General features: G+C 39.8%; 1 protein-coding gene across 4 annotated transcripts in view; it reads right to left on the bottom strand.

Moving 5' to 3' along the window:
• The window catches only part of PARD3B (par-3 family cell polarity regulator beta), a 1062783-nt gene that overhangs the window by 669576 nt on the left and 365361 nt on the right, over positions 1 to 27846 (bottom strand). For all 4 annotated transcript variants that reach the window (XM_075180190.1, XM_075180191.1, XM_075180192.1 and 1 more), the window contains exon 11: positions 6954 to 7139. In XM_075180190.1, the coding sequence (XP_075036291.1) occupies positions 6954 to 7139 (186 nt within the window). The remainder of the gene's footprint in view (positions 1 to 6953; positions 7140 to 27846) is intronic.

Below are 27846 nucleotides of genomic sequence, written 5' to 3'. Positions count from 1 at the left end.
CTCCTGCTATACCAGAAGAAGGATTGCAGTGGTACTTAAATAGACTTCCTCATACCACATAAGTTGATGTGATAGCCTGTTGATTCCTAAGTGTTGAAAGATATGGGCTTGGCAGAATCCTTCATAACCCTGTGGATTTATAATGTTACTATTTAGGTCAATTCTGCTTAATTTGAATATGCAAATTAAGAATTGGATTATGCTCAGTATTTAGCAGCATAGTTTCTTAAAGGATTTGGTAGAATCCTAAAAAATGGATTAATCCTTGAAGTATACAGTTTGCTCAGTAGAGGGTATTTTATTTAAAGTGTTGCAGATGCAGTATGCTCTTAGGCAGGTTCCCTCCAGTCCACACAGAAGGAAATATGTGAAGTGTAGAGGAAGCTAATTCGGGAGAGGTCTCTCTAGTATTACAGTGAAAAAATAATAATATTACCAAATATTTTATGAACTTGTCTTCAACATGTTAAAATAGCTTTTCTTTTAACTCTATTAACCTTCGCCCAATATCCTTGCATGGTCCTAAAATCCATGACCGCATTGATGTAGATTTAATATTGCAGTGTCAGCACTGCACATGAGTTGTAGACAAGCATGTGTTGCAATCCTAGAATATTTGGCATGCCTAGCTGAACCTCTTGCTGGTAGAAACCAGTGATGCTGAGAGTAAGGAAGAACATCAACACTTGCAAGTGCCTGCTTGACTTAGGCAAATGGGTTATAAATCAGTACTACTGAAGAGCCACTAAAAGCTGTGACCTGGCAGGAGAACTACCTTCCAGTTCTTGAACAGCGTAAGCAAGAGACAAACAAACTGCACAGGAAAGTAGTGGCTTGATTCCTAGTTTTTCCTTTAAAATATTTTCAAATCATGGCTATTCCAAACATTTAACAGTATTTTTAGTAAGTGAAGCCATACACCACATATATGATTTTTGTTTTACTTATTTTTTTTATGTCTTAAAAATATTTAATCAGCTGTTTATTAAAGGGAACCTTATTAATACCATTAACTGCAATTGTTCTTGTCCATTCAGTAGGGGTTAAGTAAGTCTCCAAACTTTTCTCAGTACAAGCTGTCAAGAAAGACAAAGTGTAATGGTTGCATATTACCTAAGTGTCAGTCCAGCCTGCTGTCCAGCTGGGAAGCACTTACCATATTAAAAAGCTAATGTTTTAATGTGCTTCACAAATTATCTTGCAATTTTCTGAGATTTTCAAACATAGGCCTAGGATTTAACCACTTCATTGCTGCGGAGGTCATCAATGCATTGTTTTAAGGCAAAGTGGTGTAGTGTATTAACGTGTATATTGTTTGAACCCACACAACCATTATTAGTAAATTTGTATGCTGTAAAAAATGTGTAGACTTTTGAAGCACCTGTAAAAGCAATGTATTTTGGTTTAAACCCATTGTGCAGAGGTTAAGAGAGACGTTTCAGGCCTGGCATTTATTTTTATTTGACTGTTACAGTAAATTAATTTACTTTTATTTATAATTGTATGAAAATTGCCCATCAATATCACATTCATTACCAAACTGCAGATTTCCACTACTTAGATTTAGAAGTCCCCATACCATGTTCAGTTTAAAGGGCCTATTTATCAATGGTTTTTGAGCTTTAATTCTGGCAAAAATGGCTGCTCTCACCAGAGAAATATTCTATTATTGCTTCACTCGATATATTCAATAGCTAATTCTGAAGAGATCACAGATTAGTCCTGTTGTCGCCCTCATAGATCTCTATGGGAACAGTGAAAACAGACAGTTAATTTATCAAGCAGCGAAAACAGTCGCTTGTCTGAAATGCTAATGATATCTCTGGATGCCATTAAGCACCTCTTACCTGAATTTATGCAACACACAAAAAGCAGAAACATTACAGCACATAAAAAACAGAGCTATGACTGATATTCTATCTCAAACTGCCTGGGCTTTTGGCACTATAATGGATAAATACAATTTAATGAACTTATTGTGAGATTACAAACATCTCATAGAAGGGGTCCGCAGACAGGTAAGACACGTTTCTGTCCACTTTGCAGGCCACTGAACAGCCTTCAAGGAGAATGGAATGCTCCTGATAATCCAGGAGCATTCTACTACTGAAGTAGGCAACTATTGTTTAGAGCACAAAAATGCAGACAGCTGTTAATTTCTACAGACACTTTGCTGCAATGCTGGTGCATCTAATCATGTCCTATATGATACTGCCTTGGTTGACCTTGGACCAATACAATCTCTATGATGCATATTTCTTCAATTTGATTACACATGTATCTTGCATGTTTAATACCTCTCTTCAATGAAAATCTACATTTATAAAGCTCAGAAAATAACAATAGATTGCAAGAACTGTATCGAAGATGCAGAAAACTGTGCTGTTAGTCAATATTGACAAAATAGGGACATCTCCAGGGACAAGTTTTGAAAAATCTGAGACTGTCCCTGGCAACCAGGGACTGTTTACAGCTATAAGTTTTATATGTGTTTCTCTTGTAGGGGGACAGTTGAAATGCACATTGTACTACTTTACGAGACAGCATACGTTTGAGAAACTCTGTATAAATTTCATTATTCAGCAGCAATTCTGATCGTTACAAAATGGCAGTACATAGACCATGTAACTATTGTTGAAAGTAGAGATGTTCACTGACCTCCGTGTTTTGGTTTTGGATCCGAATTAACTTCTTGTTTTGGTTATGGCAAAACTATCCTTGCGTGTTTTGGTTTTGGATCCCTATTTTTTTTCTAAAATCCCTATTTTTTTTTGTTAAAATCACATCAGAATTTTGCTTTTTTCTCCCTACATTATTATTATCCTCAATAACACTAATTTCAAGTCAAATGTAGTCAATTTTGACCACCTCACAGGTCACAATATTATTTTTATACACTTTCAAACAAAGACTGCAGCGACCTGGCTGGATGCTAAGCGACAGACCAATGACTCAAACATACGGCAGTTCATAGCACATCTAAGAAACATTGTCACACAACAGTGGCAGAATAGAAAAGTGGTGCAAGATGGAATTTTCCTTGGATCATGAAATCAGTAATGGTTCATTTGATAACTTCACCCGTTCCTTGGATAACTGGTAATTCTACAGCTAATACATGGTGACGAGTACACACTGGAATGGTGGCCAGCTTTGGCAGTGCAAAGCGAATTGGTACATGGGTCTCCAAATTCCCTTTTTTACCTCCCAGTATGTAAAGGGACTGTCTGATGTGTAAATTTCTATAATGTTGTTACAGTAATCCTCCACCATCCTCTGGTTGTTGATAATAGGATCAGGTGGAGTTATGGCAGAGGTGTCACATTTTTTGGTCAACTCTTTTATACCAGACCAGATGTCAAAATGTTGTGCTGTGTCATCTGTATCATTCCTGGGTCTCTTGGGAAAGCTAATATTTTTCCTATCAGCAGTTGAGTGAGAAACTGAAGGAGGAGACACCGTTCTGTCACGTAACACTTGAGCTGTCATTTTGCTCACCAGGGGCTACTTGCATCTCTTTAGATCTGGGTCAGATGGAAACAAAGAGAAGACATAGCTCTTAAACCTGGGATCAAGCACAGTCGCTAAAATGTAGTGATCCGATTTCAAGATTTTATAACTCTTTGATCCTGGTGAAGCAAATAAAGTACTTGATCTACAAGTCCAACCTACTTAGTGTAATTGCTTTGTTTAACCATCTCCTTCAGTTTCTCAAGCTGCCTTTCAAAAAGTCTAATTAAGGGAATCACTTGACTCAAGCTAGAACTCACTTCACAGGTGACAGCATAGATAGCATTTCCTGCACGTCCCTGTCATTTTATAAAAAGTTCTGCACCACCAAGTTTATTGTGTGAGCAAAACAGGGAATGTGATGGAATTCACACCACTGTAATGCTCTCACAATATTGGTGGCGTTATCACAAATGACATATCCTGAGGAGAGTCCAAACGGGATAAGCCATGTTGCAATCACATCCCTTAGTTTTTGTAACAGATGGTCAGCTGTACACCTCTTAATGAAGCAGATGAGACACAGAGTAGCCTGCCTCTGAAAAATGTGACGTACTTGGGTACATGCTACTGCTGTTCCTGCTGGTGAATGCGAATCACCAACCCAGTGGGCTGTCACACTCATAATCTTTAGTTTGCCCAGTTCCGCTTGTCCACATATCTGTGGTTAAGTGTACAGTGGGTAGAATGACATTTTGTAGCCCAATAATTACATTTTTACGAACCTTCAGGTAGAGGTGAGGAATAGTTTTTCTAGTAAAATGGTGTCATTATGGAAATTGGTAACGGGGACACAAGACCTCAAGTAACTGTCTAAAACCAGCTGCATTAATAGTGGATATTGGACGCAGAACTAATACTAGCATAGTCGCCATGACATCTGTGATCCGCTGGGTGACAGCTTTCATACTTAATTCCACTTGCAAAGGATTGTTTAACAGTCAATCGTTGTAAACTACTAGTAGTCTTCTTCTTGGTCTGCTTCTGGGATGAAGATTCACCCCCAGCAGCAGCAGCAGTGGGACTAACGCTCAACAATTCTTATGAGGAATCCAGGATAGTGGAGGAGTCATCTAGCCTTAGCAACTTGGATTTGGACTAATTCCGATCGCTACTGAGGATAATGATGAGGACGGTGTTGTGGGTGTAGATTGCAGGTGTCAGGATCTAGCTGAGAGAAGGGATCAAGCTGATGCTGGACTGCTTGTTGTTATTTTTTTAGTATAAGTTTCACATTTTCCCAACAGCTTGCCATGAACTCGCTTAAAATGGCGAAACATGGATGAGGTTCTGAGATGGTTAAGGTCCCTACCTCTGCTGAATGTGGATTTACAAATGCTACAAATGGCTAGACAACTGTTATCAGGATTTGGGTAAAAATAGTTCCTCACATAAGAGGTAGATTTTTTGCCCAGGCATGACAATGGCCTTCTTCTTATCATGTACAAGACCTGCTTCCACTGGTGCAGAACATACACAAACATCATCATCCTCATCAATATCCTCATTAGCACTCTCGTCAGCTACACAAATATCCCCCTCATCCTGTTGCAATTCCAAAGTGGCATCCTCACAATATGTGTGTCACCGGCTACACTTGGACTGTTCATGCAGACATCTGCAGAAATGCTGAAAGAAGCCTTCTTTATGGGTACACTATCAGAAAGGTCAGGCTTACACATAGCGCTCGTGGATAGACTCTCCTCAGGGATTTGTGTCATTTTTGAATCTGAACATACATTTTCCTCTAATGTCTTACTGTTTTCTTCCAGCTGGACTTTTACACGTAAAAGTATTTGGACACCACTTTTGGAGTCAGACTGACAAGGTATTGCTTGGTCATGACTGACCTTACAAGAAGATGTCTCAGTGACAGTTGCAGAACTCATTGAGAAAGGCGAAGGCCTCATTCTTTCCTTGCCACTGCGTGTGTAGAATGGCATGTTGGCAATTGTATTTGTTTCTGCAGATAACTTTGCCTGGATTACAGGTCTATCTTGATCAAGGTAAAAGGTGTATTTTTACATTTTTGTTTTGCTTACTTAAAAACACTATGCACTTTAACATAGGCTTTAGCAGATGACATAGGGATTACTATCATCAGGACTGGTGCCAGCAGCTGCTTGGTGCTCCTGGTCTTCTGTGTACTGCTGTGAATCCATTTTGATAACACAGTACAATGTGACTGCAGATTAAGAACAACGATGCCAGCCCTATTATTTGTATTTCAGCAATGACAATTAGCAATGGAGCTCTCCTGAATGTCACTGGAGACTTTGAAGAACAGTCTGCTACCTCTCCTCTGTCTTTTCTACCTATGACGCTGCCTAACTGCACTAGAGACTGCCAAGAACCGTGGTGCCCCTTCTGTGTTCTCTGTGAAAGGGCGGTACTTAAAGAATCCAAAACTCGCAAGATCCGACGATGTAACGATGATGTTTTGCCTCGTTTTCAATTCCGAGGGAAATGTTATTAAATTTCAGTGTTATTGTCATTACTAGAAAATATCCCATTATGTCTACAGTAAGCAACATAACTATAGTATACAATGCATTGATACAAGATCGCATGTGATTGATGGTATGGCTGTCTTTTTAACATAGACTGTACATTTGCTGTTGTGCTGTTTAGTGGTTGAGTTAAGCTGACTCAGGAGGTCATTGTGTCAGATGAAAAACATTAACATAAACAGAATGCAAATTTTCAAAACTGAAATTGCTGAGATAAGGAGAAACTTGATGTAAAAGGACAAATATCCATGAAGATATAGCAGAAGCACAGGGCACTGATTACTGTTGACTTACTTTAGTAAAGCTGAAAATAACTCTCAGGCATATGTTTTAAATTAGTTTGCATGTTACATCACACTTTACAAAGCTGCAGCAAAAAGTGAAGGTATCACTATGACCAACAAATTGTTCATAAGATCCCAAACAATGTAATTTAGATCTGAGTGGGCATTCATCATCACATATGATGCATGTGTGGTCAGACTTTGTTTGTTATAGCATGACAAGCTCTAAAATTTGGCTTCGACCGTTACAAACATGCATACTTCCAAACTGCGGGGAACATTTGTCACATAAGGAAGCAGAATAACAATTACAGATGCTGGTGAAGAAAGTGTGTGTAGCTATTGTAAGGTAAGGTATTATCAACCAAAAATAATAAAGTAGTCATTATCAACTTGCATCTCTATGTAGCTACCATTGGTGTGGAACAGTTGAAGTGAGGAGAGACAGTGGAAGCAGAAGACGCGAAATACAAATCAGTCACCGTTAGAAATCTTTAAATGTCAGCTGCTGGCGACCACAAATATCCTTCACTAATCAATCTAAGCAATATATATATATATATATATATATATATATATATATATAAATATAATCAAAAACATCTGCAACATGGGTTTCTGCATTGATGCACATAGGAATTTTCCATACCTTAAAGGCTGCTCCTCCATGAATGATGGATTTAATAAATATCCCCAAATCATTGCTGGTGTCTCTGGACTTGTTTCCTTTCAGACTAGCCCCTAGTCCAGCCGATCCTGAATCATTCAGTGGGATCTCAAAAGTCATTTGAGCTGTGCCCTCGGGAAACACAAAATAGGTTTCTACTTCTCCCTTCTGTTCAAAAAATGAAAACAGTAAATTCAAAGAATGTCAATAATATAATTATGTAAAATAAAAAGCATACACTACAGCATTACAGAATATGTATATATGTAGATATTTTTAACATACATAAAACGATATTTACAAAAAAGCAAATAATTGTAATTATATCACAACAACTTAAATAGATAACATAAGTAGTTGGTTTGCAGTGAACCTCATATAAGTAGAAAAATTCATAGCAAATGCATAATATATACTCATGTAGACACACAAAATGAAATTTTGTTATCTTTTTGTAATCTTTGTACATATGGATGGGAGAGTGGGTTAAAGTCATAGGCACAGTCACAGATACTAATGCTCAGCTCTAAAAATGTACAGTGAAAAAGCGTCGGAAAGCAAAGTACACCGTCTGATATACATACAATTCATACTTTAACTGCACTCACGCAAACTGTTAATATCAATAATACCATGCTCTTCAATAATATATGTTTTTTCCACAAGTAGCTGAACAAACCACCAGAAATTTCTACATATAGAAGTGTTTCCAGTCTATTTGCATTAATATTGGTGACAGCTGTCATATTAGAGGTCTATAGACAACAAAGAACTTCGTCATCAGACTCACAAAGGAAGGAATGAAAAGCTAAAATGCAGAACATACAGTTGAAGATTTCTTCAGTTTTGGCACATAATGGCGGCATATAAACAACACACAAGCAAAAACCTTTTCAAAGAAAATACTGACCCTCGTACTAAAATATGATCCCTCTGTCCCACTGGAAAAGAGGAATCATCAAAAAATCCATAAACCCCCAGGAGAGAGAGCACTGATTTGAATTGCAGACAGAAACCCCAGGATGCAGGTCCTGGTACTTAGAGTCGCGTTTAGAGAAACTCTGCAGTGTTTACTGGTCACTAAAGGCCTGTTATATAAATAAAGTGGTGACCAATAAACTTGGCGTTTTAAAGTGGTCATCTAGGGTCACCAAAATGGGCTCTGCGATGTCCATGGGGGTCACCTGAAAAGTCTGCATTGGGAGTTAGAGCTTTGGAAGTTGCTAGCATTGGCAGATAATATGGGTGTTGGTCAAAAACACAGAACATACAGCAATTGGAGGACAAGGCAGAACTTACATTTCAGGCAAGAATTAGATACACTCCTTAGCATAAAGTATCCAACCAACTGTTGTAGCTAGGCAAGGGGTACCACTGAAACAAAGATCCTTTGCAGCTATTTGAGTTAAAAAAATATATAAAGTAAACAAAAGGTGGACATTTCCTTTTAGAAACCAATTTCTTGTAAAAGGTCATTAAAAAGCATGGTAACCAGATATATAGTACTCGAGTCTAAGCGCATCTCAGATGATCACTTACATAAACCAGTCGGCCTAAAGATCTTTACATCTGCTTAAAAGTTCCCCTCAAGCAGAGCAGTTATTGTTCTAGTCTATAATGTGTTATGACAGCTGCCTCTGTTTGCCCCATTCTCTTAAAATATGTTTGTCCGTCTTCTTAAAAGATGTCACGACATAAAATGTGTACAGAGACAGCCTCTATATAATATTAAACAGCATTAAAGTGTGTAAAGCACGTCCATTTGGTTAATACTTCTTATAATAATTTGTCCAGGCCACGGAATATCACAACAATTTAACAACTTGTTTAAAATAAATAGACATATTTTTAGATTATTATGCTCTGTTACATAAACCACTGATCATCGGCAATGCGTTCACAATGCTCTACAGTATTACTGTACTAAAGCAGAATACACTAATACTTTTCCCCACCAATCGACCGGCATTTTGCATCTGCCACTTCACATGCCATGATCTTGACCTACTGCCAGTTGCTTGTATGTAATGGGCTGCGTTTTCTTGTATATAAAGCCTGAATTTATTTATCATTACAATTTATTATCTCCATAATCACCATTTTATTTTTCCATCTAAACTACCAATTTGGTTATTAATAGGTATACAAGTCTAAAATATGGCTGTGAATGCATGCACTCTGCAGTTCTTTGGAGAGAAAGTCTCCTGAACAAAAAGTATACACTGCTACAAATATCGCAAACCTCTAAAATGCACACTACCATTCTGTGTGGAAACTTTTATTAATTTAGACACTTTTGGGAACCAATAGAGATTATTTACAGAGATATATGCAAGAATATTAAATAAAAATACAATTTGGATTGAAAGAGGCACAAGGTGGACCGGATTCCAAAAGATGGATAGCTAGGAGGAATGCTTTAAATCACAGCGGTCCCTATCATCATCACCATTTATTTATAAAGCGCCACTGATTCCGCAGCGCTGTACAGAGAAGACACTCACATCAGTCCCTGCCCCAATGGAGCTTACAGTCTAAATTCCCTAACATACACACACACAGACAGACAGAGACTAGGGTCAATTTTTGATAGCAGCCAATTAACCTACTAGCATGTTTTTGGAGTGTGAGAGGAAACCGGAGCACCTGGAGAAAACCCACGCAAACAAAGGGAGAACATACAAATTCCACACAGATAATGCAGAGTATGGGAATTTAACTCATGACCCCAGCGCTGTGAGGCAGAAGTGCTAACCACTTAGCCAACGTGCTGCACATGTCACTACACTGAGGTCATGGGTTCAATTCCGACAGGGCCCTATTTGTATGGAGTTTGTATACTCTCCCCATTATTACATGGGTTTCTTCCCATAACCAAAAGTCATACATGATAGGTTAATTGGTTTCTGATGAAATTAACCCTACTGATGAAATTAACCCTACCCCAAGCCTGTTGCTTCCAACTACGCAACATCCGTCACTTTCTCTCTCAGGATGCCACCAAAACTATCATCCACGCCCTCATCATCTCCTGCTTCAATTATTGCAACCTCCTCCTCACTGGCCTCCCCCACTCCCATCTCTCTCCCCTCCGCTCTATACTTAATGAGGCCGCAGGACTCATCTTCCTCTCATGCCGCTCCTCCTCTGCCTCCCCTCTCTGCCTTGCCTTACACTGGCTCCCCTTCCCCTACAGAATCCTTTTCAAACTCCTCACCACCACTTACAAGGCTCTCTCCCACTCTGCTGCTCCTTATATCTCTAACCTCCTCTCCATTCACACTCCTGCCCGCTCCCTGCGCTCGGCCAATGACCGCCGCCTCTCCTCCACTCTTATCACCTCTTCCCACTCCAGTATCCAATACTTTTCCAGTGCGGCCCCCCTTCACTGGAATGACCTTCCTCGCTCCATCCATCTCTCTCCTAATCTGTGCTCCTTCAAACGTGCACTCAAAACTCACCTCTTCCTCAAAGCCTACCAACCATCCACTTAACCCCCTCATATCCTCCGCTCATTCTCCCTTCCCTCCCGCTTGCCTAAACTGGCTCCCCTTGTGCCTGTTCTGTTTACCCTGCCTTAGGATGTAAGCTCGCATGAGCAGGGCTCTCTTCCCTTCTGTCTCCTTACCTTTTCTTCTGCTCCGTCGTTATTGCATTAGCCTGCCTGGAGTTTCTGAAGTACTGGTATTGTTTGTTTATTGTTCTGTACTGTTTCACCCTGTATAGTCTACTGTTTGTACTGTGTGCGGCGCTGCGGAAATCTTGTGGCGCCTAACAAATAAATGATAATAATAATAATAATACTCTGTGGGTGTGTCTCTGTGGCAGGCAATGTAGAGTATAAGCTCCACAGGTGCAGTGACTGATGTGAATGATTATTATCTGTAAAACGCTGCGGCATATGTGGGCGCTGTTTATAAAGCTGAAGTACTGATTGTGCCTAGCTGACAGTCTCAGTAATGACAGGGGTATATTAAACCTGTCATATGACACTATGGCCAGTATCTGCATTAATTATAGGGGAGACATGTATCTACTGAGACACAGCTGACAGGATATCTGTAATTGTTACCCCAAACATAACTATTTAATCCCATGCCATATATTAGGGGCTTAGTGAAAGCGTGCTGATTTTGCAGGTGGTTATATATTGATTACTTATTTGTGATTGTCCATTCAGTTAATTGATGGCAGTGCTGCATCTGACATACATAGCGTCATGATGTGAAGAGTGTAGTGATGCGAGTTTCCTATAAAACTCATGTGTAAAATACAACAACATTCATACACATAACTTGTTAATCTTTTCAGTGCCATGCAATTGAGAGCCAGATTGAAATAATCATCACTGCTGTGCTGACAGTAGTAGTCTGTCTCTGAAAAATTCAATATTTGCACAGAGATGGGTGAAAACAGGACAATAGAGGTTACAGTGTGAATAATTATTTTTATTTTTTTATCTTATTTTAAAAGTTTTGTCATCTGGGTAATTGTGAACTCTATTTTCTATTAAATTCTACTGCATTGCTACTTAAGTAAATGATAGTAAAATAGCATTCTTGTGGGGTTTTTATGCATTGAATTAGACAAATCTTTTAAATGTGCTAAATGAATTATGACAAAATAAAAAGCACTGTTAGATGTATCATAAACAACCACATTACTAGCTTGAAACTAGTAAAATGGAAGGCTAATTAAAATTCTGGTACATTCATAAAAGTATTCTTGTAACACTTCAGGAATTTAAATTTGTTGGGTCATTTACATTTATTAAATTATCCTGTTTATTAAAGTAAAAGTAATTTACTCCCAATTTAATTAGAATAGTTGGCTTGAAAGTATCATTCATCAGGCAGCATTTTGAGCTTCCAGCCCACTTCCTAGCCTAGTAAGAACACAAAAAATCTTGGACAAAAGTTTTTTTTTTTCACAAAGTTTGCTGCTTCAGTGTTTTTAGACCTTTTTGTCGGCTGTTGCTATGGTATACGGAAGTACAATTACAAGCATTTCATAAGTGTCAAAGGCTTTTATTGACAATTACATCAATTTCTGTGCCACATACTGACTGATGGCCACCCATTCTTGCCTGATCAATGCTTGGCGATTGTCAGAATTTTTGGGTTTTTGTTTGTTCACCCGCCTCTTGAGGATTACCACAAGTTCTCAATGGGATTAATGTCTGGGGAATTTCCTGGCCATGGACCCAAAATTTCAATGTTTTGATCCCTGAGCCACTTAGTCATCACTTTTGCATTATGGCAAACTGCTTCATCATGCTAGAAAAGGCATTGTTTGTCACCAAACTGTTCTTGGATGGTTGGGAGAAGTTGCTTTTGGAGGATGTTTTGGTACCATTCTTTATTTATGGCTGTGTTCTTAGGCAAAACTGGGAGTGAGCCCACTCCCTTGACTGAGAAGCAACCCCACACATGAATGGTCTCAGGATGCATTACTATTGGCATGACACAGGACTGATGGTAGCGCTCACCTTTCCTTCTCCAGACAAGCGTTTTTCCAGATGCCCCAAACAATCTGAAAGTGGATTCATCAGAGAAAATGACTTTACCCCAATGTGTACCTTTTGCACAATATCAGTCTGTCCCTGATGTTTATCCTGGAGAGAAGTGGCTTTGTTGCTGGCCTTCTTGACACTAGACCATCCTCTAAAAGTCTTCGCCTCACTGTGCATGCAGATGCACTCACACCTGCTGCCATTCCTGAGCAAGCCCTGCACTGGTGGTGACCCGATCCCGCAGCTGAATCAACTTTAGGAGATGTCCTGGCGCTTGCTGGATGTCCTTGGGTGCCCTGAAGCCTTCCTCACAACTATTAAACATCTCTATTAGAAGTTCTTGATGATCCGATAAATAGCTGATTTATGTGCAATCTTACTAGCAGCAATATCCCTGCCTGTAAAGTCCTTTTCTGTGCAAAGAAATGATGTTTGCACATGTTTTCTTGCAGGTAACCATGATTAACAGTGGAAGAACAATGATTTCAAGCACCACACTCCTTTTAAAGCTTCCACTCTGTTATTCTAACTCAATCATCCTCGTCAACACTCTCACCTGTGTCAACGAGAGATTCACTGACCTGATATCTGCTTTTGTGGCAAGACTAAAATGCAGTGTAAATGTTGTTTTTGGGACAAAGTTCATTGTCATGGCATATATACACATACACACACATATACTCTTTCAAGTACTGGTAGGACCCTCCATTGCCCTCCTCCCAGAACAGTCTGAACTCTTTGCTGAATGGATTCAACAGGGCACTGGAAACATTTCTAGTTCATATTGACATGATAGCATCACGCAGTTGCAGCAGATTTATCAGTTGCACAGTCATGCTGTGTATCTCCCATCCCAAAGGTGACATATTGGATTCAGATCTGGGGACTGTGGTGAACATTGGAGTACTCTGAACTCATCGTCATGTTCGTGGAACCAGCTTCAGGTGCTTTGTGATATGGAGCGTTTTCTTGCTGGAAGCAGCCATTATAAGATGGGTAGACTGTGGTCATAAAGGGATGCACGTGTTCATGAACAATACTCAGACTGGCTATGGCATTTAAACTATGCTCAATTGATATTAAGAGGCCCAATTTCTGCCACTGTTGTAACACATAGTTATTTGAATTATTGTCCTCTTCCTGTCAGCTTGAACGAGTCTGGCCATTCTCCTCTGACCTTTCTAATTTACAAGGTATTCTCGAGCACGAAACCGCCATTTACTGGATGAATTTTGCTTTCCGCACACCATTCTCTGTAAACTAGAGGTACTGCTGTGAGAATCCCAGGAGATCAGCAGCTTCTGAGATTCTCAAAACACCCTTTCTGGCACCAATAATTATGCCACGGTAACAGTCACTTAGATCACATACCTTTCCTATTCTGGTGTTTGGTCTGAAACACAACTTAACCTCTTGTCTTGACCATGATTGGTTGATTAATTCAGGAATAGTTAATATTGATCAACACAAAATAGTCTAGGATGTTGTCACACAGGTAAATGTTTTTAAAATGTAATTATAAATAAAAAATGGACAATAATTGATTACATAATAAAGATACTGAGGTACGTTTTAGGTCTTTGTCCTGCTTTATTATAAACCTTTTCAAACGTCCTAGGTCTGTTGCAGGCTGTAACAGCTTTTTCTCCAAGATTTGTCTATACTTTGCTCCATCCATTTTACCCTCTATTTTCACAGGTTTTCTGCTCTCTGGAGCAAAAAAGCATTCCTGTTGCATTATATATCTACCAATCATGCTAGGTATACTTTTCCTGGAATGAAGTACAGTGTCAGGCTTGAAACAAACATAGCGGATAGCATTCAACCCGGAGATAGCATCACAGAGTCTTCCTCCACATGGTATGTTCGTTTGCCACGTAGCTACTGGCAAACTCTAGGCGAGATTTCATGTGAGTTTTCTTATACAATGGTTTTCATAATTCCACCCTCCCATAATGCACAGACTTGTGAAGTGTCTGGAATATTGTTGTCCTGTGGCCAGTTTCTACCATTTCTGTAATGGAAGACTAATTCTGTCAGAGTTGCCATTGATTCCTTGGAGGCCACACTAACAAGTGCCCTACTCACACGGACACTCAACATAGCAATTGGTCCTGTTTTAAACAAATTCACAGTTGTGCCATAATCTCTCCATTCAATTATAAAGCACTTGACAGAGGGATAATTAAAGTTTTTGAAATCAGCTTATGAGCTTTAAAGTTAGTTGTTGTATTTAACATCACAGAGTGTTTTCTGTTGGTAAGTGATAAAAGTTTCTGAATAAAATCCATTTTGATTTTATTGTACAAGTAAAATGTGAAAAAATGTCATAAAATGCTGAATACCTTTTATACACATATCCACACACACTCCCTATCTTGCACATAGGGGGTTTGAAAGTGAAGCAGTAGCATCATGCAGTATGTTATTGAATGATGTTTTGGTAAAGAACTTTGATAATTTTTTTCCTCGCATCTCGTAGATGTATAAGCAAACAAAGAGCAAAGTTTTCAATACTGTAGCATAATTGATAAATGCGAGGGTTAGTGGGGAACCTCATGGTTAATTACATCATCCCCACAGAGCATAATGTTGGCTAGTTGAAAGCTCTCCATAACTGCATTATCTCTTAGTCTACAGTCTCAGACCTCATACCCACTGGCATTTTTTAAAATGAGCTTTACTTGCATTTTTAACATTTGTAAAACACATATGAATGAATCTGGCACTAGAAATTAGTGTTGTAATACCTATCAGTGTTTTTACTTGCATGGCATTTTTTGAGACACTAGCCAACCCATTTCTGTCCATTGGAAAGACTACAAGCATCATTAACATTAAATAAAAAATTCAATATCAAATGTGAATAAAATGCATTTGTGTTTTATATGCATTTTTACTAGTGTTAAAAAACCCATGAAAAATGTCAGTGGGCATGTATGTGGTTCTAATCACTTGTGCTTCTTACCCATAGTTAACTACGCTACTGGAAGGTCTGGAGACTCCCGTATTTCTACGATGTCTCCCAGATTCCGAAGAGAGTAGTGCATCCTCCCGTATACTGCCCACTTCCCTAGCGAATTGGGTGGGGCGGGGTTTAATGACATAAATTGCAGTGTCACACCCCCTGGATTCGGCAGTGCCATCTCCCGAAGGGGAAATATAAAACGTTGCCAAGTATGCTCTTACCTGTATTATAATGTATTGATTCTTGCCAACTGTGTGCAAATAGTTTTTATGCTTTGATTCTTATCAGATTAGTTACTAGTAAATTGCACATACCACATTAAAAATAAGACAAACAAACAAAACACAACTTTCAACTCTGAAAGATAAGTATTTGCTCTCATCCTCTCTAAGCAGCAATTATTTAATAATCATTTAACTTATTTTCAAGACAAGGACACTTGAGTGGAGCTATTAAATTAAATACGCAAAAATGTACAGGTTTTGATGTAACAAGTAATAATTTTAAATGATATGTGTTCAAGCTAAATGCAAATATTAAATTCAGTGCAGCCATGCATAGTGTATATAGTGCAAATATGGTGTTAGGTGCTAAATCCTATATATACAGTATATTTATAAGGAAAGAAAAACCAACAACTATTCATAATAATGGTAACTGAATTAGCACATTGCAGCCATAATAAATAAGAAAACCCTGCTCAGTTGTATTCATTTTAGGATTTGAAATTAAAATGTTTACTTACGAAATTAGGTTTATATTGTACTTATTGTCTATACACGGTGGATACAAGGCAGCCAAGAGGAATTTGGGGCCCCGATATTGCAAATTTTGCCCCCCCCTCTCTACAGTCGTGTTGCAAAGGTGCTATATGCCGCTGTGCAACAGCATCGTTGTCAAAGGAGCGTGGGCACATGCTGGGGGCGTGGTCGACATGGGGTGTGGATGCGCTCCTTTAGACATGACATATTGGTGGAGATTCAATTGCTGGCGCTGTGACACGCAGACATCGAGCAGCATACATTGCCGGTAATTACGGTAAAAAGCTCCGCTTATTTTCCCTCGCACCTGTATGGGGTGTGAGGAAAAAACGGGGGTGGGGGGGATTTTTGTTAATTCTCTGCCGCAATGTGTCTTGCAGATGTTCCAGAGACACTTTGCAGCTAATTGAAATCCCCCATTATGTATTAAATGGTGTTACTCTCACCCTACTGTTATTTCAGCTTTCATAACTTGTTACTGGATTCTTGCATGGATCCTGAAATGTTGGGAACTTATGGAAAATGTATATATGGAAAACCGAGCAATAAGTGAAGACTGTGCATAACTCAGATCAAGCAGTGTATAACACATACATTATAATAAAATATTACATTTATCACACCCTCCCTAGCTACCATGCCACCCTCTGCCACGTCATGCATCATGCCACCCCATGTCACATCACACCAACCTCTGCCACATCACACCACCCTTCACACATCACCCATATCAACCCAGGTATATTATCATGCCACCCCCCAGGCACATTATGACCACCCCCAAAGCATATTACAACTTCCTCAAACACATTATAACTCCTCCCAGACACATTAGAACACTCCCAAGTGATATTACAACCCCACAGGACACATTATAACTCTCCCCAGACACATTATGACACCCCCCCTCCTTCCCCCAGCCCACTGTACTTGTCTATGCTGCTGACAGAAAACTTCCTGCAGAGTGAGCAGGGAAGCTGTTAGAAATATCATAAGGTTGGGATAAGCCTTGCTCTGCAGGCTGCTGGACAGTGTGTGACGACACACACTGTCATCTCACACTGTCCGTGGACAGTCCCCAACCGCCCACCCCCAAACACAGTCGCGAGCACAAATAAAAGCACTTAAAAAAAAAAATATATATATATATATATATATATATATATATATATATATATATATATATATATATATATATATATATATATATATATATATATATATTTTACTATAGTGCCCTGGGCACCACAGGCAGGCCTGGGCAATTTGTACCAGTCCACCCCCCCTCTCTGCACCCCTGGGCGGGGGCAGGCATTGGTGGGCTGATTTACCTGCCTAAATAGAAATGACTATACCATAGGGAATCACTGCACAAATAAAGAGTAAATCTGAAAGTGTTCCAACACCATCTATATTATTTAAACAAGTAGTAACCTTGTGCGAGCATTATGGTACAGCATCTTGTCTCCAGCAGATGTATGTTGAATTTTCATAATGCATGTATTGCACAGGGCCTGATTAAGGGTTCTGGCCGCCCTAGGCTAATACGGCCGCAGCGCCCCCCCCCCCCCCCTCCCCCCTCCTCCGAATATATAGGTGTATAGGAACACTCCTGAATATGAATGTTCAGGTGTATTCTCCAGCATTCAAATTTAGACAGATTGTGCCATTGTCTCTTACCTGCTCTTGCTCTTCTCTCTTGCAACTTTGTTATCCTCTCGCTGGCTTCTGGAAAGTTGGCGTCCTATTTTGAAAATGCAAAAATTTATTATAATGCAAACCCTGAATGATTAGGCCCTTTAGTTAAAACAAAACACTCCATTATGGCCAGCTAAAAGTACCCCATTGGACAGGCATATATAAGCAATATCTGAATATTTGTTGTCAATCAAATACAAACCTCTACCAGCCCCATCTCACTAATATTTAGTATTCTAGTGATTGCTGAGACCACCCATGTGACCACCACACAATCATGAGATTCTCCCCCCCAAAGCTGCTGTATTTTTTTAAATACCCCCTGCAGCAATTTTCCTTAACCACAACCCCCCCACAGCCATTTTCCTTAACCCCTGCTGCAGCAATTTTCTTTACCTACCACCCTGCATCCATCCACCTTGCAGCTATTTTCCTTACCTCCACTCTGCTAGCTATCTATCCCCCCCCGTCACATCAAAACTCCCCCAGTCACATATATCAGCCCCCCTCCTCTGCCCTCCTTCATACATATCAACCTCTCTCCCTCCCTATAGATTTTCATGGCAGCCCCCCCCCCCTCCCAACCTATAGATTTGTATGACAGTCCCCCTCTCCCTCCCTATACATATGCATGACAGTCCCCCCTCTCCCTCCTTATAGATATGCAGGGTAGTTCCCCCCCCCCCTTCCTATAGATATGCAGGGCAGTTACCCCTCCCTATAGATATGCAGGGCAGTTCTCCCCCTCCCTACAGATATGCAGGGCAGTCCCCCCCCCCTATAGATATGCAGGGCAGTTCCCCCCTTATAGATATGCAGGGTAGTTCCCCCCCTCTCTATAGATATGCAGTGTAGTTCCCCCCCTCCCTATAGATATGCAGGGTAGTTCCCCCCCTCCCTATAGATATGCAGGGTAGTTCCCCCCCTCCCTATAGATATGCAGGGTAGTTACCCCTCCCTATAGATATGCAGGGCATTCCCCCCCCCCTCCCTATAGATATGCGGGGCAGTTCCCCCCCCCCTCCCTATAGATATGCAGGGCAGTTCCCCTCCCTCCCTATAAATATGCAGGGCAGTTCCCCCCCCTCCCTATAGATATGCAGGGCAGTTCCCCCCTCCCTATAGATATGCAGGGCAGTTCCCCCCCCTCCCTATAGATATGCAGGGCAGTTCCCCCCCCCCTCCCTATAGATATGCAGGGCAGTTCCCCCCTTCAATTACCTGTAGTTGTGCCAGCGTCGCTCCTCTCCTCAGATCAGCAGATAGGAAGTGAAGACGTCCTGCTTCCTGTCTGCTGCACAGCAACAGGCAGCCTGGCGATTGGCTGTGTGTTGCTAACCACTGACCACCATTGCTTTTGATTGTCGAGCATTCCAACCCCCCGCGGCGACCCCCCCTCCCCCACCCCGAAAAAAAAAAATGTATGAAGAAAAAAATAAATACCCACAGGGCAGCGCCCCCCGGGACCCAGCGCCCCAGGCTGCAGCCTGGTCAGCCTAGTGGTTGATCAGGCCCTGGTATTGCATAACCTGGGGAGCGTCTTCATTGGTGTTTTTAAATTGATTATTTAACATACAAGCCATTGAGAAGCACTAGTAAGATACATAGTCTCATGTATTTAAGGTCTAATAAAGAAACTGTAACACTGCTGTCTTAGTCTCCCCTGTAGTGGTGGTTAGGGGGCTTGCAGGTCAGTGGGGCATAGACCATCTGTTTCTATGACATTGCTCTGCTCTTCTAAGCAAGCACAGGGGACCGGTGTATGTGTAATGAAGCCACATTTGGGCTTTCAGTTCCGAAACAGAAGAGTAGATGTTAGCCTCAGGAGCAAATGTATGGAAATCACTGAACTATAAGACCCAGCGAAGGACTGTTATGCCCTTGCCTGTCGCTTTTATCAGAGCCCAATATAAAAATATAGTAGTAGAAAATAACCAAAAAAGCAGATATGAAAAAATACTATAAAAGTAACCTTGCAAACTAGTCAAGACCCAACTACATCATCTCTTCCTTCCGTCTGAAACAAAAAGAAATAGACAGTAGGAGCTGACACATCGAGCAGATCAATGAGCCATGGAACAAGTTATTTTCAACATGATTTAGGTCAAAATGTCACTTTTGGATACTTCAAAGATGTTTTATACGTATAACACCCATGAAGAACCAAAGTGAAATATCTTGTAATTTCCCCAGGGTTCAGTATGCACTAAAGGTTTAGCTGTCATTCGACGATTTAATGGACAGTTCTGCAGAGATTGAATAGGTGTGGAACTCCTGCTGATTAGATTTTATTACCACACCCGAGATGAATTTGGAGCTGCCCCTGGCAGTATTTATGATGAAAAAAGTTAAAGACTAGAAAGAGCTACCATAAATGTTCTCCTTTAATGTTTTAAATGTTTTACACTGTGAATGTTATTCCCTGAGAATTAACAAATCTGATTTACTATAAGGATGAATTGCCTGAGCAGTGCTGATGCATTAAAGTTGAACTTTTCAGGGATGAGATTCATACAAGCTGTAGGGCAAGAGAAAAAAATTAAACTCTTAATACGCTCATAAGCTCTGTCTTAAGCTTTCATCAAAGATTCCCCTGAGAAATGATTTACTCAATACAGAGGTGTCAACAGAAGAAAGTAAACATTAAGTCCAGGTCTAATTATTTGGTTGCTTGGTCCATGGCAAGCAGTTAACATCAGAACATAAAGTACTACAAGAGTCAACGAGAGACATCCATTTCATACATCTGTTCTGTAACTACTTATCATAGAGATGATAACAAAAATTCCATACAGCCTTAGTAAAAGAAACGTACATGCATTATTCCATTGCCTGAGGTGGTTTCTTCCAATTCATCTACTATGGGTTACAGCAACTTATTTTGCACAATTATATCCGTCAAAGAATTTATAAAGTACTGGTACTTTATAAATTATATACTAAATTGTGATAACATATTGTGGCAGAGAGGCCTATTTGCTGCACCTCTCCTGCATAGGAACAGGAGAGATCCCAAGTGTCTGCAGTTATAGATTGCATACAGGGTTAATTCCCAGACAGGCTTTTCTAATACACACAAACACACAGGTGCATCATGGGTGTTATTGATTCGTTTGCAGTGTTTGGGTGGGGAGTAAAATACTGTGTTGTTCACTTATGTTTGTGACTGATGCTGAGAAAGTTGGCCAGTTGTTAGAGAACCGGACTGTGTATAGATACCATTAAGGTCACCAGGAGTTGTAGGCAACGTGATATTGCTTACTGGTGTCGTCCCGACAAGAAGTGTTGCGGTTTTTGTGATGCAAACAATAAAGTAGTGTTTGATTTGAAGCAAGAAGTTGTTCGTGTATGAATCATCTAAGGGTGTCAGTGTCACAAGGTGTCAGAAGTACTAGATATGTATGCTTGGAATGTCACTCATTATTATATACATCACATGTTGGGATTGGGATGAGTAGGGCTGAGGGCAGATATATAGAAAGCTAGCAAAAAAGAAATAAGAATTGTTAAACCTGAACTTTTGGTTTGTCATACTGGTTAAAAAGTTTATAATCTGTTTTTCAGTCAGTGGAAGTTGTGATATCCTTCTGCACCAGTGAAGTGAATACATTGAGAGAACAGAATATTTTATACAAAGCCTTTTATTATACTTAATGAAATATTTATAATATGGATTAAACCATTCATATGTACCTTTGTACTAAGCTTTAGAAAATGTACTCAGCCTCATTATTTGTTCAGTGCAAAGAATTGTTTTGTCCTACCTAACCCCGAAGCTCTTGACAGTCCATACAAACCTGGCCCTGAGCAGTGTGTTGTTTGCCCCTTGCCTGGCTGCTCAGTAGCGATAAGAGATGTCAAGACCTCTGAGTGCTATTTAGAACCCAGCAGAGGCCAGTGAAAGCAGGGAGAAATAATTCCTAACACAGCATAAAATATCAGCTTGTTATTCTTACAGTAAAAGCGCAGATATCAACAAGTTATATAACATAACTCTCCAACAGTGGGAAGATCTATATTTAGTCTACTATTTTGTATTTTTTTTGAGGTAGTGTAACTTAGTGATTGCACATGACATATATATATATATATATATATATACACACACAAACACACACATAATAACCTGGAATAAGGGATGTCTTCTACAATTTGGTTTATTCAATTTCAAGATTAGTACTGTTGTCTATTGCCGCGGAGTGTTATTAATTTAAACAAACTAATGTGTGAATGGTGAAGTTACCACTACTTGAAATGTAAACACTGTATAGCTAGTTCCTCTTACTTTGTTGCTCCTCTTTTACTATTAGGTACCTTTGTAGAACTACATGTTCCGGCAGGAACTAGCTGCCAGAGCATGCTGGCAATTGTAGGTGCACAAGCTCCAGCATGCTCTGACAGCCACTGGCATGCTGGTGCTTGTAGTTCTAAAAGTGGTAGCATGCCCAAGCAGTCAAAAGCTACCTGGGCTTTCTAAGACTCGGAAGTTTCACAGCAGCAATTAATCTTTATTTAACTATACACTATTATCCTCGGACCCACTGCCCAAAGAGTATCACCAAGAATCCCAGTGTTGCTCAGCACAGAGCTGCTTTGCCTTGGTTAGGTGGGCACATATTTGTAAGTCTGTTTTCCCTAGGCTGACGAGGCTGCGCCTGGATTCAAATTATGACATGTCATAGTGCAACCGTGCAGTCTGCTATAGCTTGGTGCTGGTTGCCACATTTGTAGGAGATCCCACACTCATTGCCAGATTCGACCAGGGCCGGATTAAGAGACTGGAGGCCTCCGGGCTAAGGGTACTGTGAGCTCCCCCCCCCCCTCTGTGACACCCCCCCACCCCCCACTCCCCCTCCAGCACTTACCTCCTTCCGTTACTGTAGACCTTCCACGGCACGCAGTAAGCTCCTTACTGAAGAGATCTTGTGAGAGTGAGATTATGACTCAGACTCACTCTCACGAGATCTCCTCAGTAAGAAGATTACTGCAAGCTGCGAAAGAACTACAGTGACAGCAGGCAGCTAACATCATAACATTTGCTGTTAACTGCCTGTCATTTTTCAGCTGACAGTCGGAGCCGGGACTGGGGACACCCCCGACCCGATGAATTCTGGCTGTAGCCCAGTTAGACCTCAGGTTAATCCGGCCCTGGGTCCCACTCCTGTCAGCTAAGAACAGGAAACTGAGCCTATAGTGGCTACAGGCTCCCCAGAACAGGATATTAGAAGACTGGAAAAATGTGGCTTGGTCTTACAAATCTCAACATACAGATGGTAGGGTCAGAATGTGGCCTAAACGACATGAATCCATGGATATATCCTGTCTATGGTTCAGGCTTGTTGTGGTGGTGTAATGGTGTCAAAAAAGTTTTGATGGCACACATTAGCCCCTTAACATCAATTGAGCATCATTTAAATGCCACAGCCTACCTGGAGTATTGTTAACCATGTGCATTCATGTATGGCCACAGTCTACCTATCTTTGAAGGACTACTTCCAGCAAGATAAAGCATCATGTCACAAAGCATACAGCCTCTCAAGCTAGTTCCACGAACGTGACAATCATTTCAGTGTACCCAATGGCCTTCAGTGTTACTTGGACTTTGAACCTGACATGCAAATGACTGTTATCATCTGTATGTAGTGAATTGGCCACTTATTAACATAGCCCGATAAACCAACTGTTGTTATACTGGTTTGGAACCTGTGAATATTTATTGAGGAGATTACTGGCCACAGAACAATGTCGTTTTCTGCTAAATGGGACTTTACCTCAGTTTTGGAATATATGAAGAAATCCTGGGGGTAAATATATCAAGCTGCGAGTTTCCGGTGGGTTTAAAAAGTGGAGCTGTTGCCTATAGCGACCAATCAGATTCTTGTTACCATTTAATATATTCTACAAATTGAAAACTAGAATTTGATTGGTTGCTATAAACAACAGTTCCACTTTCAAACCTGCCAAAAACTTGCAGCTTGATACATTTACCCCCTGGCGTCTTATTGGGACTTGTAAATTCCCAAACATTGTTTTCAGTTATTATTGACACTAATCAAAGCATCTAAATGTTAAAAACAACACAAAGATGTGATGTGAGGTCTTTGTCAAATTGGTGTACAAAAATTGTTCAAACATACTTCCTATGAAATAAATTCATACATCCAACTTGCTTCAGTGACAATCATAGATATATGGTCATCTGTTGTTATTGTTTGAAAGTGCTTTGTGAATATGCTGCTGAGCACTTGTACTGAGATAACCTTGATACATTGCAACCACCAGCTGGGTATGAATTGGTTAATATGTATTTTGATAAATTCTAATAAAATTAGTCAATTTACTGTTCTTCCTGGCATCCTTCCTGAGTGTGTGCGTGTCTGAGCTAAAGCAGGTAATTTGGCTTGTGAACTTTTCCATGTTAATGTCACAGAAACAATGCTTTCTGTCATTGTCAACCCTGCTTTTCAACGGCCTTTGCTGTTTTCCCACCATCACAATTTTGACGGCTTTCAACTATTAACTTTTTACCTTACTGTGAAACATCTGCTAATGTTTTTACTTTACAAACAAAAATATTCCGATCTTTAATAGTTCCAACCCTTTTAAAGGTACATTATTAATTTCAACGCTTGAATAATGCCTGTAACTTCACTAAACACAGAATAATGTGAACCAAGTTTGTTTTTCACAGTTTTACAGTGACTGTAATCTGCATGCTTTGAAACATATTTATTGTGAGCTCCCCCTGAGATACAATTACTCTTCTTTAACCCCTTGGATATGGAATAGACATAAAATGCAGGTACCCCATGGTTAAACATGCATTGGCAGATGGACTCTGGCTTACATCATGCAGACAAGCACCTTGCAGGATATTCTAATTAGAGGACACTCTCCATGGTCGCCGGTAATTAAACAAATCAAGGTTGTCTCCTGAGTTCAGCAGACAGCTCCCTCTCCCACTGTTACATGACAACAGCTGGCAGGAAATGCTAGCAGAATTAGGATAAATGACTAATTGGATAATAGTTTAGTACTGTCTGCAGTTGGTCATAATATTACTCTACTGATCTTCTTCCCCAGTGGGAAAGGTAATCTTATCATATCCTTTGTTCATTAGAGAACAAAAAAGGAACTGTTTAAATAATTAGGTCAAACATTCTCTCTGAAGGTTTAACATGGGGCTAAGCACTGGCGACCCTGTTGCGACTTCAGCATCAGTCAGCATTGCATCAAGTAAGGCACCTTAAAGCATTTTTACCCTTCCCCAGACCTCCTTTTTGAAGGGCATTTAATGCACCCCATGAAATGTTTTATTATGGCCCTGGTATGCCATGATGGGTCACCTAGCACTCTGCCAGTTCGACTTCCTATCAATTTATTACCACCCCTTTCACTTAAAGAACACTTTTCAATTTTGCCCCTAAAATACTGATTGGTTTAACCCCATTTACATTAAGCATGCAAGTGTGGGGACTATGTTTATTACATGTATCAATTTTGGGTGTGAAAAGATTTTTATTATATTGCCCTGAGTCTGCCTACTATAAGTTTAACTAAAAAAACTGCACCGATCTTGTATAGGCGCAGAATTGGCGCTTGGTAAGTAACATATTTTAAAGATACCTGTAACCCAAGATAAGAAGCCCCTTATAGTGGTGTGCTTCATAAGCGTCTGTGCGCACTTTCTGTACTGCAGTGTGTATAAACGCTACTGATCTGACTCTCCAGGAATATAGGGCCGAAAGTGTCAATGTACAAACATGTACAGCTCAAAATAGCAGCATAATTGGTGCACATACTTGGTGCGCATGTGCAGTGCAAATACCTTTAGGTGAATTGCAAAACTATGCAGACTAAATACATTTACATGCAATTCTAAGTCACCCCTTACAAGCAAACCCTATAAGACATACAGGATTACTGGTGATAAAAGCAGAATTAATATGATCAGGAAAATTGATTGCCAATAGAGGCTGAGGAAGGAATTTTTCACCTGTCAAGGCAAATTGGGCTAGGCTTAAAGGATATTTTGTTGTTGTCTTTTCTAGCTCAGCTAGGGTTTTTAGGGATGTAAGGTTGAATGTGATGGACATTTGCCTAAACATATATATATATATTTCGGCATTCACTTGGGGTGAAAAGGGACAGATGATTGTACTAGAAAGTATAAAATGATTGAGTAGCCCAAAAATTACCGCTTTTACACAGTAAAGATGGCTGCTGCCTGAATTGCTTTTTAAATAAGTCTATACATTACCTGCTCTCCAGCACTCCTGTCTTTAAATGTTTGCCCTTTTCCACTTGGTAGATAAAGCTGTCTCCGCTTTTGGCAATTTTACATAGCTAAACTTTTCTCTCCATAAGAGAACACTGTCAGAACTGGTTATATAATATATTCCCATACTCTATTCCAGAACATGACCTCTTGTTTTCATGTTAGTTATTATTTGAAACGGTTTTCAAGAATCAATACAACTCTTTCTTCAGCAGTATGATAGGTATCTTTGGGAGGTCATCCTTTTTTCTTCCCCTTCTCCCAAACTATAGATGTCAAGACTAGCTAATCTCCCATCATATTTTAAACCTTCAAACATTTCTGTTGCCCTCTGCAATACCAATTTCACACTGCGCTGTGTCTTTATATGAGAGCACAGTATTCTATAATTGCACATTACTCACATATAGTACTGCAACCGGAAGGTATATCACTTCTGGAGAACCTGCATTCACATCTGACCTTCAGGAGTTTTTGACATGTCAAGCTTGTTCCCATTATAAAATAAGGTACATTGTGTAGCAACAGCTATGAGTCTAACCTGACTGATTTAAACACTTCACTTTTTCAGAATAAAATAGAACAAAGTTTCTCCACAAAAAAAAAAGACATTTTACACATAAGTGTTTTCAACCTGAAACAAGATATAAAACTGGACAATTTACATGTAAGCTAATAAAATGATGTAGGCACAAACAATATTGGATTATCCCAGCCCAAAAAAAAAATAAAATAAAATTATATATATATATATATATATTTTCTATACATCTACAGTCATTTGACATTCATACAAGGCCCTGATTCGACACTACCTACTCCCGCAATTTTCACCACAAAAGTTACCCAGATACAGTACTTTATATAGCCATGCAGCTGATGTCCTGTAGAGCACAGGTTTAACTGTGAGGTTATTTTTTATTTTGTTTCTAAATATTGTCGCATCTTACATCAGCTGCTGTAAAGGCAGCCTATTAATGGATATTTGGGTGTGATTTAAAATCCAGACCTTATATTTGTTGTAATTCAGCCTCCTTACCTGAGAGGTGAGTGTACATGATTTTAGATACATACAGAATAAGCGCAGACAACGACGTGTGTTTTAGTTTTGTACACAAATAGTGCAATTATATTGCTTTGCAGCTGGTACAATGAATACTGTGGGTTTATTTCACAATCACACACACACTTTTATTTTTATTTGCATCGTGAAGACCCATGTTTGGAACATTCCTCATAGGGACACCCCTTTCCTAATTACCTATCTAATGGGTATGTTTAGGAATGGTTTGTCACAACAGTTATCACTTAAGATTTCACTTTGACCTACAGCAAAAGATTGACACTTGTTTTATAGGGACAGATTCATGTACTTCAGCCGTCTGAGGACATCCATACTAGGGATGTGCACCGGCCACTTTTGGTGTCTCGTGTTTTGTGTTTTGGATTTGCTTGAGGTTTTGGGTTTGGATTTGTTTCGCAAAACACCTGACGAAAGGTTTTGGTTCGGATTTAAGGTTTTGGATTCGGATTTATTTTGAAAAAAACATAAAAAGTGTTAAAATCAAGTTTTTGGGTTTATTTTCACTCCTACGCTATTATTAACCTCAATAACAATCATTTCCACTAATTCCCAGTCTATTCTGCAGAATCAGTGA

The sequence above is a fragment of the Mixophyes fleayi genome, chromosome 7 (genome assembly GCF_038048845.1).
Source record: "Mixophyes fleayi isolate aMixFle1 chromosome 7, aMixFle1.hap1, whole genome shotgun sequence".
NCBI lineage: Eukaryota > Metazoa > Chordata > Amphibia > Anura > Limnodynastidae > Mixophyes > Mixophyes fleayi.
Note: the sequence above shows the minus strand (reverse complement) of the source record. Positions and strands in the feature narration are given on the sequence as shown.